Source organism: Alnus glutinosa, chromosome 14, assembly GCF_958979055.1.
Source record: "Alnus glutinosa chromosome 14, dhAlnGlut1.1, whole genome shotgun sequence".
NCBI classification, from domain to species: Eukaryota; Viridiplantae; Streptophyta; class Magnoliopsida; order Fagales; family Betulaceae; genus Alnus; species Alnus glutinosa.
In genome coordinates this window covers 18,342,501-18,361,956 of record NC_084899.1, presented here as the reverse complement: position 1 = coordinate 18,361,956, position 19,456 = coordinate 18,342,501, and the positions used below count along the sequence as shown (strand labels likewise).

Genomic DNA, 19,456 nt, shown 5'->3' with positions numbered 1-19,456 from the left:
CCCCTCTCACCTTATTTTTTTATAATATGTGCGGAGACAATGAGCTCAATGTTGCAGAATTCAGCAAGGGAAGGAGCTATTACGGGAATTCCAAATTGTTAGAGGTGGGATTCGGATAAACCATCTACTATTTGTGGATGACAGCTTACATTTTTGCCGTGCTAATATACGAGAATGGGAACATATTCACATGTTACTTGGTACTTATGAAGTAGCATTGGGACAGCAGCTGAACCGCGAAAAGACAACACTTTTTTAGAGTCGAAATACCTATCCACAAGACAGAGCAATTCTTGTACAAGGTACGGGTGTTAGTTCTACCTCTCATAATGAAAAGTATCTAGGTCTCCCTACTCTAATAGGGAGATCCCGAGTTTCAACTTTTAATGGTATTAAGGGTCGTATATGGAATCGAATTAATGGATGGAATAAGAAATTTATTTCTCATGCCGAGAAGGAAATTCTTCTCAAATCTGTCATTCAGGCAATACCAACTTATACTATTGAGTGTCTTTCGGCTTCCAAAGACTCTTTGCCTAGAGATAAACTCAATGATGGGGAAATTTTGGTGGGTTTTAAGGATAATCATTCTAATTATACTATGAGTGTCTTTCGGCTTCCAAAGACTCTTTGCCGAGAGATAAACTCAATGATGGGAAAATTTTGGTGGGATTTTAAGGATAATCATTCTAAGATTCCTTGGATGTCTTGGAGTGGATTAGGAAGGAAGAAATCGGTTGGTGGTTTGGGGTATCGAGACTTGGAAAGTTTTAATACGGCTCTTCTTGCAAAACAAGGTTGCATTGGAGACTAACTAAGTTTCCAACAACTTTGGCGGCCAGAGTTTTTAAGGAATAGTACTTTTCGGAAGGGGGATTTTTTGAGTTCTAATTTGGGTACTAGACCTTCTTATGCATGAAGAAGTATGTGGGGTTCTAAACCTTTGCTTAAGGAGGGGCTTTTATGCAGAATTTGAGATGGTTCAAACATCAAGATTTTGGGGGATAAGTGGATTCCTACTCTCCATTCACGTGAAATTCAGGTTCATTCACAGGAGATACGACCAACAGCAATAGTAAGTGAATTGATTAACATGGATAGTAATTGGTGGAACATACCTCTCATTGAGCAACTATTTCCACTTGATATTGTTGAACAAATATGCAATATTGCTATCAGTCCAAGAACCATGCATGATAGGTTGTTTTGGGGAGGTACTATTAATAGGCAATTTGCGGTCAGAAGTGCTTACCACATGGAGATTGAGCGTCGAGAAAGTCTCATTGGTAGCAGTTCAGATTCGGGCATCCATTCACCTTTGTGGAATTCCCTTTGACAGCTTCAAATCCCACGGATGACCATTCTTTTTCTATGGAGAGCTTGCAACAAGATACTGCCAACTAAGGTTAATCTTTGTCGGCGTCGTGTAGTTGAGGATCCTTTTTGTCCAATGTGTGGATTGGAGGCTGAAACAATAGTTCACGCTATCTGGAATTGCACAACTGCACATGCAATTTGGATTGAATGTCCTGCTCAGGTACAAAAATGTAGTGTAAGGGATGAGGGTTTTCTAGCATTATTTGGGTTTTTGAGTTCCAGGTTGATAAAGGAGGAACTTGAGTTGCTAGTAATGGTGGCTCAGAGAGTCTGGTTCAACGGAATAGGAAGGTTTTGAAGGTGAGCTAGTACCCCCCAGCTGTTCGGTGAAATGTGCGAAAGAATGTCTTGATGATTTTCGAAAGTTTAATTCCCCTTCAATCCCAATTTCACATCCTATCTCATCTCCTGCCCAGTGGATACATCTGCCTTTGGGAGTTATTAAATTCAATTGGGATTCAGCTTTAGACCGTGGAAAGCATTTGATGGGAGTGAGGGTAATAGCTCAAGATTCAGAAGGTCAAGTAGTGGCGTCTATGTGCTCAGTTCAATACCATGTTTTTGATTCAGCAATTGCGGAAGCTTATGGGGCACGTCAAGCACTTGAGTTTGGTAGGTTTCTGGATTTACAATCGGTTTTTCTGGAGGGAGATGCACTTGAGATCACTACTGCCTTGGGACGTATGGACGATGAATTTGGTAAATATGGTAATTTAATTATGGATGCTAGAAGATTGTTTAGAGGTTTCCATTTTTGGAATATTACTCATGTTAGGCGAGAAAGCAATATGATTGCATACTCTCTTGCAAAGTTTGCTATCTCTTCTGAGCAAACTAGAGTGTGGTTTGAGTCTTATCCGACTTGTCTATTGGGTGTTGTAATTTTTAATCGTTCATTGTCAGCATTTTAATGATATTACAAGACCTCTTAAAAAAAAAAAAAATCTACTTTTTTTAAATCACTTTTTATTTTTATTTTTTATTTAATATCAAAAGAACTACTGGGATAAACACATCAAATAAGGGAATATAGTTGGATTTTTTTAAAAAAAAAATAAAATAAAATTCCTAATATAAAAAATCCTAGTGATCAAGAAGAGCAAATTATTATAAAATTTCGGATGTAATTATGATAAGACAACCTATAAGATTAATAATTTGTTTGTGTTTAACTGAAATTAAAGGGAAAATTATACTTTACCCCATTAAGTTTTACTAAAATCCCAATTTATGTTCCAAAGTGAAAAAAAAATTACAATTGACGCAACGAAATTGCAAAAATTTTCAATTTGGCAATTCCTTCAGCATTTTCCATCTCAGCTGACGGAAACCGCGTCAAGTGCCTTTTTTTTGGCCAAATAAGACGGAAATGCCCTCAGCTTGACTCTGAGCTTCAACGAGTCCCGCCGACTACCACCAGTTCTACTACTCCCCAGTACAAGTGTACAACCGTCCCCACCGCAACTCTGGCCCATATTTGGCCGCCATCAAAACCGACACCAACATCTCCTTCGACGGCAAACTCCACCTCCGCCACCATGTTCCGGCATGGTTTCAGAAAGGTACCCTTTATCCCCCACCACCATCGATCGCTTCCGCTCATTCTTACTGGACCCGGAACCGGTTGCACACCTTTTCGCGGATTTGTGGAAGAAAGAGTGACAAAAAGTGAATCTGGTGGAACTGCTCCGGTTATATTCTTCTTTGGTTGCTGGAATGAGAATAATGACTTCTTGTACATAGACTTCTGGTTGTCGCATTCACAAAAGCTAAGGGTGGAGGTGTTTTTGGTTGCTTTAATTTCTCAAGGGATCGGACCAGCCACAGAATTGAAGGTCTATGTGCAGCATAAGATCGATGCGTGGAAATAGTCAGACCCACATCGACCAGACCCGTCCTCAGTCCATGCCACCACCCCTAGCTCGTCCACGCGCGCTTCGAACCCGTCGATCGTGATTCGTGGAAAGGTCTCACTCTCTCTCTCTCTAAGCTTCCTCTTGGGTTTGTTTACAGCAACCAGTAATTTGGAGTTTACTATGAAACTCTGGATTATGCTAATAATGCGTTTGTATAGATCTTTACTTATTCTTTCTTTTGCGTAAAAAAGAAAAAAAGAAAAAAGAAACAAGAGAAGTAGGGAACTGAACTATGTCGGCTATTGTTAAATTACCGTTGTCCCAAATACGTGGATAGGAAAGGGATAGGGAACATTTATGGTGTGTTTGTTTCGTATAAAAAGTTGAATAAAGTTGAATAATATTCAACTTTTTTTAAAAATAAATCATATTTTATTTAACTTTTTCAAATTTTTTCAAATTTTATCTCACAAAGTCAAACCTCGTAATTCGCGCAATATATTCGAATAGTATTCGTATTCAACACCCAAACGGACCATTAACCAACCTCAAGGGCAATCGCATTAAATGCGCCTCATTAAATTTTTATCTAAAAAAAAAAAAAAAAAAAAAAAACCCATTGTACTTTTACTTATTTTCTTTAAAAAAAATATATATAAAAAATGTCTCAGAACTGACAACCGTTTTTAAAGTAATATCATAAAGTGACAACTTTATTAAAATGATACATCAAACACTAAGATGTGCCAAAAAAAATGCAACTTTTTAATTATATTTTATAATATCTTTATTCTCTAAAAAAATTAATTAAAAAAAAAAAAAAATCTAAACCAAACTATATTTGAAAACAAAAAAAGAAAAAAGAAAAAAAAATTGATAAAGGCCGCCGCCTCCTCCAAGGCAGAAACCTCCTAGTTTCCTCCCCTCCTCTTTTATTTTTTTATTTTTATTTTTTTTAAGTTTATATATTCTTTTTTATTAAAAGCGACACGTGTCAACATTCTATTGGTATTGGCATGACATACTAACGGAATACATTAAATGTTTTGACAGAATTTGATTGTAGAGACAAAATTGCTATTTTGGCCTACTCCAATGACCTCTGATTTATTTTATTTTTATTTTTATTTTTATTATTTTTTTTGCTGCAAGGAATAATTTGTAATTTATGCCAACTATATGGACTGATTTTGCATATATATATATATATATATTTGTTGTTTTTTTTTTTTTTTAAAAAAAAAATAGTTTAGTTTAGTTTTTCATTTTAGTTTTTAAGAGAATAAAGATATTATAAGAATATAATAAAAAATGTAGCATTTTTGACACACCTTGATAATTTGATTATCAATTTAGCACACTTATCACTCTATGATGTTATTTTAAAAACGGTTGTTAGTTTAAAAGGCTTTTTATATTTTTTCCTATCTTTTTTAAAGGGTGAGCTTATGTAATTTATTTTTTAAAACAAAAGAATAATAAAAAATAGGGTTAATACCTCTACTTTTCTTTTTTCTTTTTTTCTTTAAAAAGTAATATAATTTCAATGATTCGGGTGTGGTTATTTTTGCAAATTCCGTTAAATCCTCATTAACACCTATATCCCTTGCATTTTTTTTTTTTTCCTAAAATAAAGAAGGGTATTTTGAGAATTTTGGCACCCCTCCATTAGATTTAAAGGAAAATCCTAACGGAGTGATGAAATTTAAAAAAATAAAAAATTGAAAAATAGATACAATAAATTAAGAGTTTTTTTAAGTTTAAGTAGGTAATTGCAAATATGATGAAAGTTCAAGGAGATTAAGTAAAGTTTCCCCTAAATTTTCTAAACCATTTGCCTTAGTGAAATACTCTTGTTCGAGATGAAATTTCTCTTTTTCAAGTGTTGATTCATTTTCCTTTTAGTTGCGACATTTTATCAAATCCCATTGTAATTAGCAAGTTGTATATCACTCGTATGATAAACTACGAAAAAATAAAAAATAAATGTTAATTTTTACTGCCACATTATCCCAATTATATAACAATTTACTAAATAGCATTAGATATACTTTTTTTGTCGTGCAAATTTTTTTATTATATATATATAGGAATATAAAAACCCATAAAGCAGAGTACTGATGCATGCGTGTACAAAGTTGAGATAGTCTGATGCAGGTAATGCCAACTCAATCGCAGTTCCAACTTCCAATTAATGAATTAATTAAGAGTCGTTTTTGCAGCCCCAACCCACTTGTGTTTCCACGTGAATTATATACAGAAAATGTCATTTTCAGTGTCGATCACTTTGTTTTTTAGTGCAACACATATTAACTAGAATAACAACTCAGGATAAGATCGATTTGGCTTAATTATATTAATTAGGTGCCCTAAATAATATTGTGCCCTAGTCATCTTTCCAATGGAACATATTTGATTTCAATTTTCTTCGATGAGAAAAAGAGAAACAGTAAAATTAAATCTCGACCATTCAAAAACTTACGGCACATGTGCTGTAGTTTTATTACTGAACGGAAGCCAAATCCGAGAAGAAAAAGGTATGCTAGCTAGCTCATAAAGAAGAAGGAGAGAGGGCGGAAGCTTGCAGAGTCCAACCGGTGGGAACCATAAGAGGTGTCTGGTTATAATAGACAACGCAAGGGCTTTCATGGTTGTGCACTCCCTCGTATGTGGTTAGCACGTAGCTTGGGTCGGCACTGTCCCTCTCCACCCTCTTCTTCACGTTACATCCTCCGCTTGAACATTTATAGTAATTCCTATTATGTATATAAAAGGTAAATCTTAACCACAATTCTTTATATATATATATATATATATATATATATATATATTACAAAAAAAAAAAAAAAAAAAACATCATAAAATGATAAAAATCTCAAAGCAATATCAATATTAGGAGAAAAATGCTACATGCGCTTGAAAATCACTATTTAATTTTGGATTCAATGATGGTTTTTACTGCTACGTCAACAAAAGTGGAGTCGAGAGTGCACGTGTAATTTCTCGTATTAGAAACAAAATAGGCGATCAAGTTAATATTAAAACCCATAAATAAAAAGGGTTTACTCATACTGCTTGCCATAAGGATTTGTTTCAGCATCATCTCCAACAGGAATAACCAAAATAGTTATTGAAAAAGTACAAATTTTTATTTTAACTATTCATTTTTTCTATACACATTTCAACAGATTCTCTATTATATAATCTATATTTTCTTTAAATATTATTTTTGTGTAGGAGAGAGAGAGAGAGAATAATAAAAAAACTCTTATGTGAATAGTGAATAGGCAGAATATATAGCCTATTTACTATTCTTGAATATGAAAAATTGCTCATAATAGTTAAATTTGACAATTATAAACCATTTGTCTATTCTCCTGGAGATACTCTTATAATTAGATATCTATGTATGTAGTATTGATCCACCAATAATTGAGAAGCCCAATATATCATGAACTACCCTTTCAGGAGGCATGCTCTAACACGGAAAGTGGGTAATTCTAATTGAATTGCAGCATATATATATATATATAATTAAGAACACTCCACTTTGAGCATCTCTATAAGCACACTATAACAATAATTTCTATGAATTTGTTCATAATAACTTCATTCCAAGCCATATATATGTATGCAAATATTTGTGCAGGCATGATTTATTGATATCGTTAATTAATCGGGGAAATTAAAATAGCTCAAACGTACCTAAAACTAGAGAAAATCATAAAGAGAATATCTCACACACTCTAATCAAATAATAAAAAATATTTTATTTTAAATCTCTTCTAATTTAGATAAGCTATATATTGTACGTACAGACTATGATTTGATACGACATCTCACCATCGATCCCTATGAATGTGTGCATGGAATCACCAGCAGAAAAAGTACGTTTTTTTGTCATTTAATTTGTATATCTCGCTAGCTGTTGTTTGTTTTGTTTGCTAGCTAGGCTGATTGCATGTTCTAATTTTGAGGTCTGCATTGGACCTCGTCTTGTGAGGTGCTTTCATTTGTTGGCATCTCGTGTTCTAGCAGGATTTCTGAATTTTCTGCTGAGGGGTTGTATTATATTCTTTGTTTGGTTGGTTAAAAAGAATGTTTGGAATCAACAAAGCAATAGCACACCTGCATAACTTGTTAAGAAAACAATTTTCAAAATTAGTATGTATATATATATAATATATCTACTTTGTGGTTTGGTAATGCTTTAAATCGAAGGTTTTAAAGAATTTTGGAAGAATAGAGTCCCGTCAAGCTATTGCTTTAAAATAATTAAACAATGTTCGGGTGTATGCACTTGTGTGTAGATTCTCTCTCTCTTGCTAGAATAGAAATTCTGAGAGTTTTGATTTGGTTTCATTTTGTGCAAAACGCAACCAAACTACAGAGAATTTTTGAGTTTCCATTGTATCTTAGAAAATTTTTTGTTGTAATCCAATATATACCAATTCGTCAAAATTGGTGGTGACAAATAATTTCTAAAAGAAAGAGACTCAGTAACACACTTTCAAAGCATTTCATTTTCTGTTTTCTATTTCAGTTCTGTTTTGAAGTTCATGACTATGCTTTGTAAAAATAGTAAGCAAACTAGCTAGTGTGATGTATGTATATATGTATATATATGGCTATAAGTGTATACAATTCTATAAGTGCCGGGGGTTTATATACGAAAATATAAATTTTTTTAACACGATACGAATTCAATACAAAATTAAAGGGCTACAGTTACCCGTTTAATTAAATGAAGAACGAGTTAAGGTTGATTTATATAAACTTATACATATATATATATGTCACGACACAATCTAAACATGACACGCAAAAACAGATTATCACCGGGCCTAATCATACCCCTTAATGTCGGGCATTGGTACACAAGTGGTTGATATCAAATGTGGTCCAATCTAAGTGTGTACATACATAGTCCAATCAATAGGGAAAAGAGACATATATATATATATATATATATATATATATATATATATATATATATATATATATATATATATAATATCTAATGAGCCAAGCAAGTGTGTCTGGTGATGACGTATATAAATATGTAGTATAGATTTGCCTGCAACTAAGTTAAATTAATGGCCTCAGATTCTCCTTTGGATGGATGTGGAAATTCCATTGGCTCTAATTTACACACATCTCATGTGTTCTTAGTGTGATGTGATATATCATGATCATGCACCCGCTTTAGTAGCTTTACCTTCGCTTTTAGTGTCTGAAGCAGAGCTGTTGGGTGATAATTAATATATATGATTAACAATTCTTTCGTTACAAGATTACTTTTACACAAAAAGCATACAAATATCACTACTCCAAGATATTTCTTTTGGGTCGATCGGCCGCCAAATTAGCGCACTCATAAAGATTTCTCATTCAACTAATTAACTTAGGCCCTTGCTAACACTAATTAAGGAAATGATTAAGAAGTTAGGACACCTTCATCTTGAATATTACTCACCATTAAATTGGCCGGCCGCTGCTCATCATCATATTTGTACCGAGAAACGCTAGAAGTTTAATTAGTAGATTAATATACGACACTGTTATATAATTGTAACGATAATTAGAGAATAAAAATTAACCTTCACGTAATTCTAATTGTCTAGCCGTCGTACAAGAATAAACTAAATAATATTAGTCGTTAATTTGTACTAGTTTCGCTTAACAACTTCATGAATAGCCACAAATTGTTACCGTTAAATAAATTCAGAGTTGCGGGCTTGCCACTTTCTCACTGTTAATTTCTTTCACACAAACAAACGCAGATAACATAGAGAGACGACCAAAAGTATATTTCCTTATTTTAATTTGCTCAGTTCAAGAAGAAGAAGAAGAAGTGATCGAGTGTTTGTCTGAGTTCATAATGGCAACCAAAAGTAGTAGAATATGAAACAAGTTGTGGTAACAAAAATATTTAATTAACAGAATAATCCAAGAATTAATGGATTTTTTCATTTCTCAGATCTATTAATTCTTTAGTACTTATTAACAAATAATTAATAAACCAAAAACCTATAATATATATCAATTAAGTTGAGCGGAATACTGGCCCATTGATCATCAACGCATGGAAAATTCAAAGATGGCTTTCTAAAGCTCAATCTATTACTTGTCTAACGCTAAGCATGGCTTTTCAGCCTCCGTTTATGGTGTGAATGCAAAAACATCGATTTCATACATAATTAAGGTGGTCTCTATCACCGGTGGAAGCTATCTTTTATACCCACCGTACCATTTTGTTTAATTAGAAATTAATTATACGATTTATATAAATAAAGATCATGCGCATTAACCGATCTTCACCCAATTAATTAATTCTGCTTAAGTTGACCAAAAAAAGAAGTTTAAAGATAGCATTTAATTACCTCGGGTTGGGGCTGTTCTTGACAGCCTTCTTTCCGTACTTCCTCCACTTGAAACCATCATCCATGATCTCCAGCTGCGACTTGGTCCTAAATGCAACCCTATGACCAATATCCACCTTATTTTTCCTCACCCCACTTTTGCATCTACAAAAATCAAAACAAAAAAAAAAAGAAAATATATATTTTATTTTACAATCATATATATATAATTCAAAGAAAAAAAAAGAAATCGTATGGATATGATCACTTGCATGTTATTATTTCTTGATGTTGCACCAGTGCTGGATCCACCCATATTACAAGCCTTCTCCGATGACGCCAAGCTTTGCGATGTAGAATCGTGGTCGACACCGCCGTCGAGCATCAGATACTCGGAGAGTTCAAAGTCCAACGAGAAAGGATCGCCGTCGGCGAAGTGCATGCAATTAGGGTTCATCAGATTAGGGTTTTCAGGGTAGTCCATTGCCATGGAGCTGGGTGTGGAAATGGTGGGAGTGCAAAGAGCGAGGAGATTTGCGGAATATTATTATAGTATTGCCCATATATATATATAAATATAAATATCAACAATTATATATATATGTCACCTTCCTAGACACTTTCGTGGACACTACACTGAAGGTTCTTTCCCATAGGAGCCACGTGTCACATCGCTTCCGAATGTGATGTCAGCGTTGTGACGTAAGGGTATCGGACCACAAATAATATAATAATACTTGTTTCTTGTTTTTGACAGGCGAAGCCCTATACTCTTTTGGTGGTGGGGGGGAAAGTGCTGATCCTCTGTCTCCACTAATTATATTTTGTAGATAAGAAAAGATATGATGAAACAGCCTGTCACACAGTACCTGACCACAAATTAAATACAGAACTATCTAATTATAACTTTTTTAAAAAAAAATTAATGATTTTTTTTTTTTTTTTTTTTTTTTTGACGTGATAGTTTATGATTGATAAAATAATTAAGTAAATAATTTGATTTATCAATTGAATTAGCTGGTGATTAATTTGTTAATTATATACTTTTAATCATTTCACTGATTATGAATCGTTACGGTAATTTATAGGGAGATTATAGTAAATATTGTAATAACTCAAGTAAATTTATTTATTTATTTTGTTGATATATGAAAAGATGCTCATAGGGTTTTATCTTGCCCTTAATATCCGAATTAAGTTTCTTTAACATGTGGCATATAAGCTTTAGAGGTTACAATTCGTGTTCCCATCTTAGATCCGGATTGTGTGTCGAGTAATGTGTATATAATCATATGAATCAACTCGAATTCGACCCATTTAATTAAGCGGTTTAGACCCTTCAACTTTGACATAACTCATTTAGATAAGAGGGTGATACAAAATGACTGGCATAACCCGTTTAATAAGCAAAATTCTCAATTATTAAGATTAATGAAAATGTCATTTTATACAGCAATGTTGTCGTGATAATTTTCAATTATTGAGCATGAAAATGAATTACTGATCAAGCCATCATCTACCTATACTATATAATAGGAATTTTTTTTATGACAAAACAAATTAATTGCATGTTCACAATTTTATTTTTTTATTTTTTTATTTCAATTCTTCATCACTAAACTTGAAGATGTTCATGCATATATAGAACTGCCTGAAGTTCGTGACTCTCAAACCATATACATTCATGAACTTCATGTCTAAAGTTCTTATGAGAATATCATATATATGTAGTGCAAGAAATTACTGATAAATTTTTTTAAAAAAAAAGCCTTCTAGAGAAGGAGGTTTCGAACTTGGAAGATGGAGGTTTCGAACAGTTCGTGTGGGCTTCAGTTCACCGTTCATGATGAAGAAACAGAGAGATATGAGCGATTGAACTAGGCATGGGAGTTGAAATTGAGGGCTTTATTTTCCTTAATACTTTTAGGGTTTAAATTTTTTAATGGTAATTTTTTTAAAAAATATTTTATACGGGTTATGCATGTCATCGGTGGACTAAGCAAGTTGACCCAAAATTAACCAATTTATTAATCGTATCTAATTGGGTCAATCCGGTTTAACTCGAATTCTATTATGTTAAACTTTCATTCATTAATTTTGTGTTAGTTTCGTATCGAATTTATAGGTCGTGTCAAAATTTATCGGCCATAATATAGCCCATAACAAGGTAGATCGAAGAAGTAGCCCTCATGATGGACCAGCTCTTACATTAACAATTGCCTTATGATTATATATAGTATTTCGTTTGTGGCACTTTTTAAGTAAATCTAATCCATAATTAATTAAGTCAGTGGAGCCTATCAAATCTTGTGCTCGAGGACTTACACAAACATCAGCATTGTGGAAAATATTTAAATTATATCATAATCTCGCAATCTTATAATATTCTTTGTTGTTGCATCAGGTTAATTATTTAAATTACTTATAGAATATTCTTCCAAAAAAAAGAAATTACTGATATATATATATATATATATATATATATATATATATATAGAATGATGGTTACATTAGTGATTTGACCACTTAATTTACTATACTTGAATGACTCCCCTCTTATTAGGTATAAAAGCATTGAATGTTCGTAATTAAGTGAGATTTATACGTCTAACTAACGGCTAAAGTACGACTTCTATGTTCAAGTCAAAGTTTTATGCAAACTATATCGGTTTCCAAAAATCCTCTTATATGCACAATTTATTTAGGCCAGCTTGTTTCAGCGTTAAGTATTTATTTATTTATTTTAATTATTATTTATTTATTTAGGAATAACCTGAAAATGTTTTTCGTTGAGTAAGGAAAATAAACTAAACAAGACTAATCTGCGTAAATTATTTTTCATTGCTTTCCTATGCTTCTGGGAGGACTATTGTGAGAGGACCCTTTATGGGTCCTAGCTACCTATCTGAGCAAGTCTCGAACTGCCCGCACATTTGCCTAGATAGGTGGGCCTTACAAGGGCTCGATCACAATTGCCTGCTCAAATTGCAAGTAATATTGGCAAATATTTGTGTTGTTCCTCAATCTTAACCCTGAAGACAGTTTTTTCTCACATGTTCTCTTCCTTGCAACTCATTTTTGTCGTCTTTTTATTTTTCTCGTAACTTCCTATATTATATGAAAATATAAGAAATATATGTTGATTTTCAGCTAAGATCATCTTTCAAAAAAAGGGGGGGCCTTAGTTTGACTAACTTACATATGACTTATAAATACAAAAATTCAAAGATCCCTTTTGCATTAAAGGATTTGGAGACTAAAGGAACTTGCATCCGTATATCTATAGGTATCCAAGGATAGAATCAATGGCTTTACTATCCTTTTAATTTCTGAAAAGTTAGAATTAGTTCATTGGATGAATATAGAAATTATATATATATATATATTTTGTAATTACTTGTGAGGGAATTAAAGCATAAACCTTTACTTGATTTGGCTCCCTTAAAGTAACACCTTGAATACATAAAACAACTTAATTAATCATAAGATTACTTTTGCTTCTTTTGATTAATTCCTCAGATTCTAACAACCAAATAAAGCGTTAAAATGTCATAAAAGAAGAAGCAAAAGACGATTAGCATGACCGACTATCCCTTTAACCGATAAATGGGATTGTTTCTATAAAGAAGTAAGTAAATTCTTTTTCCATTTAACTTCTAATTGTTACGTGTGTTCTTTGCATATGAAAAATACATATTTTTTTAATTGTATATGCTTCTTATATGCTTTTTAAATAATTTAAATGACATATTTCACTTTTAATAACTAATTTGTTTGAATTTTTTACAAAATTTGTGTCCTCTTTTGTCAGTCTAGTATTAGGAAGTTTCTAACCTCTTACTATAGCTATAGTCGCAGCTTGTTGGTAGTTAAACATTTTAACAATGAGACGGTTGATACAAATTTTTGGATGGTCTGACCGGTGACAAAGCCTCTTGCTCTTGTAAAACAGAGAAAACTATTGGGGTGACGTTGGCCGTAGAACCGGCGGGGTAACCTCTGATGCTAATTAAGTCAATCCTTTTTTTGGAGAGAGAAAACTAAACAAAGAGTTTAAGGAAAAGATATATCTTCTTTATGTGGGGGTGTGTAACCCTTTTTATAGGAGAGGCTCCATGTCCTATATGGTAGCATTGATGTTAATTAGGCATGATTTTTCTTATTGGTCGTAATTTACCATGTATATCGCATTAATAGCTATATGGGTGTATGGTTTTTATGTGGAGAAGATCTTGAAAGTGATTTGATTTAGTTTTCTTTGATGGCTTGATTATCTTAGAACCTGATTAAGTGGGGTTCACCCGTATAAAAATCACTTTATATATATAGTAATGTTACATTTCACACTTATTTTTTATATTCATTTTATGCCTATTGATGCGAGGTGTAATGTATTTTAAGTGATTTTTCCTATTAGTTACTAAAATAAAAATAAAAAGGCACTTAAAACACTTAATGTGTACAAAAATAATATAAAGAGCAATATTCCTGGATAAGGATCCCCTCAAATTTTTTGTTCGAATTTGAGAGAATTCGAGCAGGTGATTGTGAGAGAGCATTTATGGGGTGCACCTAACCAAATAAAATTTGGGCTGCCCAACTACTTATCAGGTCAGGTGAGTTCTATAAGTGCTCTCTTACAATGACATAAATTTCATACAACCCACATATAAGAATGATATGTGTCATTTTAACATGTGAGAAGCACATGTTTTTATTTTATTTTATTAATGCTATTAAAAAAGCACGTGAGAAGCACATGCTATTAAAATAACATATACTTCTCACATGTCAATGGACACATACCAATTTTACATGTGGGTTATATGAAATTTCTTACAAATTGGTTTATAAAAAATTTTTGTCCCTTTTATAATTATCTGCCTAAATTGTCTCAAATTTTAAAATTTTTTTTTGAAAGGATACTGATCTAATATTCCTAGTATATATAAAACAAGAACCACCACCAATTATATGTGTGCCAACTTTAAGAAATAAAAAATAAAAAATAAAAATTATTTGTGTGCTTTGCTCGTGATATCAAATTTGAGAATTACACAATAATCATGGCATTTAGATACCCTCTCCCCCTCTCTCTCTCTCTCTCTCTCTCTTTCTTTGCGTGTCGTGTGAGACTGGCTTCCTCTTTTCCTTGTTTGTTTTGTGTAGACGTCACCCATGGCCCATTTAGTGCCCTAGTGAAAAGCTACAAACAAATGTTTCTGATATATATATATATTATAAACAATCTATGGCACACAATTTAAGTTGAGGGTATAAATAAATTCATGATAATTCATTAATTGTTTATCTATGTGTGAATTAAGCATGTAAACCCAAAGAACATAAAACATATTCACATACAAGAACACTATATATCATATAATCATTCTGTTTGAATTCATTTTGGGTCATTTAATTTGTTACGTGTCGATACTTTGATGCCTAGATGTGTTGTAAAGAAAATTAAGGAGTTTGTTTGTTAATATGTTTTGATGGATTTTTTTTTTTTTTGGTTGAAAAAAATGTTTTGATGTGACATTAAAGTAAAAATAGTTTTTAGTGTAAATAAAACAAAAATTTAACATATAAAGACCTTGATATTTTTCTTAAAATTAGGGCTGACAATTTGTGTTGGTGTGTCGGGTTATTAACTCGATATAGGTCAATTTAAACTTGACTGATGATTATTTAGTTAAACGGGTCAATTCGCTCGATCCTAACACGACCCATTTAAATTAACTAACCTGTTTAGTAAACATGTAGTGTTGGATTGATCTGATCGACCTGCGTGTACAACTCATTTCATAAACAAGTCGTGTTGGTTTGACCTAAATACGACCCGTTTGATCCACTTCAACCTATATATGAATTAAAATGCAAATAAAAAAAAAAATTCATTTTATATAAAAATGAATTTGTATAAATTTTAGCTTTTTAGCCTTTTACGTGGGTCCGAATCACTCATAGGTTAAGCGAATTTACCCGAGATTGACTCAAACCCAATTATACAAAATTCAAACTCCCTAATCTCATGTAAAAAATATCAGCCACGTTTAAAACTTGCTTTGTCGTTATCTTTCTGTCTTCTTCTTTCTTTCTTTTTTTTTTTTGGATTTTGAGAGAAGGAAGAAAGGGAAACCACCATACTATTTCCAGTCAAAGGAAGCACTAGTAACAAAGAAATCCTGGGGAGCAGACTCATTGACCGTCCATCGTCGCCAGTCTTTTAGAATGGGGAGAGAAGTGACACGTGAGAAAGTGCAAGGAAACGTGACCACCTTGACCTACTCATCACACGGCTTTAATTTCTTCCGCGTCTAGATTCAACTTCTTATCTCTGTTCAACATTTATTTATTAGATTAAAGCCACAAAACCAGCCGGAAGGAAATTTCACTTGACAGTAATGGCTATACATACTAATTATCTTCTCTTTTTTTTTTTTTTCTTTTTTTTTTTTTATTAAAAAAAAAAAAGCAAACATAATTCAAAATGGAGGAAAAGAGGTAGAGTCTTTTCGACTATAGATGCGAGAAATTAAAATAAAAAATAAAAAATAAGAATGCAATCAGAACTAGATCCGACAGCGACCGACTAAACCACAAGGTAGTTACGAAAATTTACACTTCTGTTGATTTTCTTAACTTCTCTTGATGATCACTTGTTCATTAAGTCAAGTATGGTGTAATTAGCTCTCACCATTTAGTCAAGGAGAAATGGTATTTGTCCATTTATATTTAGCCTTTGTAGCTTATATATGGTTCTTATTATCATTTTAGGAAAAGTTCACATACTCCTTTCAAAATATCAATCAATTGACAAAAGTCTCTTCAAACTTTTAATTGGGACAATGCCCTCAAGGTGGCTACAAAAAGACAAACATGACCATATATATTTTTTTCCAACCCCAGGTTTTTCATTTTTTTTTTTAATTTTTAGTTTTAGTTTATATATATAATTTATATTATTTTATTTTATTAAGGGTATTTTTGTTATTGGGGGACACTAAGAATTTTTTTTTTTTGGTAGTTTCAAAGGGACATTATTAATTAAGTGATATTTTAAGGAAGATATGTGAATTTTTCCCTAACCATTTTACAGCTTTGATATAGCTTTCATCTCTCTCATTGTAGTTCTTTTCCTTAATTTCCCACCAATCTAAGGGCCCTAATTAAAATAGACTCTTCCCCTTTCTTTCTTGTTCTTTTCTTTGTTGATAGGCACAATGCCACTCCCTTCTTGAGAACTTTCAAATTTGATGGGGCATAATAGCGATGTGGCCTTACATGCATACGTGAAACTGTTGGTGAAAGAATAGAAGAAGAAATTGAAGTCAAAAAAGGTGTTTTTCTTTTGGGGGGCTAGTCACGTGAGAGGGTGGCGGAATGAGCCAACTTGCTTGTTTTCAAATTGGTCCAAAGGCTTGTTTGTAAGGGTCCAATAATTGATGGTCTTTATGCATTTGATATGATCATAATTATTTGATATTTTTCATGTCGAGCTAGAGTTCATTAAAGAGTAAATTTCTATAGATCGATATTATAGTCCAATAAAGAATTAGATTCCTTCTTTATTAGATTTGTCATAGTCTTAGAAGTCAAGACTTAATTTTTATAAAATCTATTTGAACAAATAAATCTCATATGAGTTCTCTCACAAATTGTCCAGATCATAATGGAAAATAAGATCACTTTTTGATGGAGCTTCAAGAAGGTGAGAGAAGCTTGCCGGTCAATGACAAAGACTGAAATAAAATTTCTGGGCTCATCTGGTTTCATTGTCTTGCACATCTCCTCATCATTGAATCTGTTAAATCATCACTAATTCTAAAAGAATAAGCTAATAGGAAGAGGTAAATTTAATCAATCTCCCCTTACGTGTGAGTTCAAACTCTCTTTTAATAAGTAAAACACAACATGTTGAATATTTAATTGAAATGTAGGTAAAAAAAGAGTTAAGGTTTGAACTCATGACCTTTAGTATTGATACTATGTTAAATCACGACTTATCCTAAAAGTTAAAACTGATAGGAAAATGTAAATTTAATCACTTAATCAATACTTTAACAAAACCTATAAAAACACATGTGTAGTTCTACATATTCAACAATGAATTTATAAAAGAAATGTGTAAGAGATTTGTATGAAAATGACACCAAACACTTCTCTTTTGTTTAACCCCTTATTCAGCTATTTTTAGTTTAGTTATTATCTCTTAATTACAACTTCTTGACAAAAATTAAAAAAATAAAAGAGATTTTTTTTTAAAAAAATAAAAATCTTGAAATTAATTTAGCTGCTTGCTTTTCCAACTAAAGTTTCTAATTAATTTGATTGAAAAAGACTAATTACTAAATTGTTCGAATTACTAAACATTTAAATAAAAATTTGCTGAAAATTTCAACCCGAACATGTGCGAGACATTAACAGAGCCACATTTAATGTTAACCCTCACATGCAACCCCGAGTTTTTCTGACATCTCTCTTAAATGATTAAATCACATCAATGGGTTTTCTCTGTTTGGGAGTCTAGAAAAATGAAGAAATTTTCAAAGAATAGCAATCAAAGCACAGTTATTTCTTCCTAGAACTTTAGGACAGAATCAATTGGTCCCACCAATTACGTACGTGAACCACGATTATATTGACGTGAGTTAAGATGGTTAATTAATTTGTATATATAATAAATCAGAATTTGTATAGATTATTCTCTTCTTCTTAATTTATACACATTTATTACACCGATCGACATGTTGATGGACGTAAGAAAAATATTTAGTTGTACACTCTCATTCCACTCTTATCCCACCTTTATTTACGTGGACCAATAATATAAGATATACTAGAGAGAGTGTAGTGGGACTCTAAATTTTATTGGTCTACATAGACAAGAGTGAAATAGGAGTGGAATGAGAGTGTACAATAAAACATTTCTCATGGACGTAATATGTTTTAAGTAATTTTTTTTTTTTATGTTAATTATTGCTACTTTCAAAACAAATTAAAGAAAAACTTAATTTTTTTTTATTTTTTTATTTTTTTATAAATTTATAGTGTTCAACATAGTTTAATTTAACAACAATTCGCAGGGCCATGGCCACTATAGGTAGAGCATGCAAGGTCTTAAATTTAGGGGTGGCAATTTGTGTTTATTTGTCAGGTTTGGATCGTGTTTAGGTATAAGTATAAGATTATATAAGTAAACTCTAACTCGACCCAACTAATTAAACGAGTAAGAACCTTCGATCCTAATCCGCTAATTCGATTTGCGTTGAATTCTCATATCGTTTAAAAAATTACAAGCCTTATTTAATCCACATACATTATTCACCATGGAAGTAAACTTTCTTCTTCTTCTTCTTCCTTCTCTTTTTTTTTTTCCTTCTATTTTTTTTTTTTTTTTCTTTTTGGTGGGGGGATAGAAGTGCTAAACATGTTAATAAGAGCATTACTAGCAGCCTCATCAAAATAGCTTTTTAGTTATTTTAGTGAGCCAATTTGATGAAAACACTAAAAAATCACTCCCAACAACCTCACCATTTTAACCAAAAAGTTTTGATGAGTGAAATTACTCACCGATTCTGATGAGTAATATTCACTCACTAATTCACTCACCAATTTTGTTTCACCTTTCTCTCTCACATGATCAGCACACTTTTTTTTTTTTTTTTTTTTTTCTCTCACTTTCTTCTCCCATCTCCCATCTCTCTCACACGATAATGTTTTTATTTCGAGGACATGAAGAATTCTTTGTAAAAAGATAAAACCGAGAAAGAATAAAGAAATATGAAAAAATATTATTTAAATGGAATAGTGATAATAAATAGTTAAAATGGTGAGGCTACTGGGAAAATTTTAAAA

General features: G+C 32.2%; 1 protein-coding gene across 1 annotated transcript; it reads right to left on the bottom strand.

Moving 5' to 3' along the window:
• Positions 1-5,565: 5,565 nt before the first annotated feature.
• LOC133856620 (probable WRKY transcription factor 51) lies at positions 5,566-10,143 on the bottom strand. Its single transcript, XM_062291676.1, has 3 exons — positions 9,868-10,143; positions 9,617-9,760; positions 5,566-5,989 (listed from the first exon to the last, which is right to left on the bottom strand). The coding sequence occupies exons 1-3, from the start codon at positions 10,083-10,085 to the stop codon at positions 5,785-5,787; spliced, it is 567 nt and encodes a 188-aa protein (XP_062147660.1). The 5' UTR covers positions 10,086-10,143; the 3' UTR covers positions 5,566-5,784.
• Between the last annotated feature and the right edge of the window lie 9,313 nt (positions 10,144-19,456).

Coding starts and splice junctions, on each gene's coding strand:
- LOC133856620 (XM_062291676.1), bottom strand. CDS start 10,085: ATGGCAATGGACTACCCTGAAAACCCTAATCTGATGAACCCTAATTGC. Junction 9,761..9,867: donor ACATCAAGAAATAATAACAT/GCAAGTGATCAT, acceptor TGATTTTTGTAG/ATGCAAAAGTGGGGTGAGGA. Junction 5,990..9,616: donor AAGAACAGCCCCAACCCGAG/GTAATTAAATGC, acceptor TATACATAATAG/GAATTACTATAAATGTTCAA.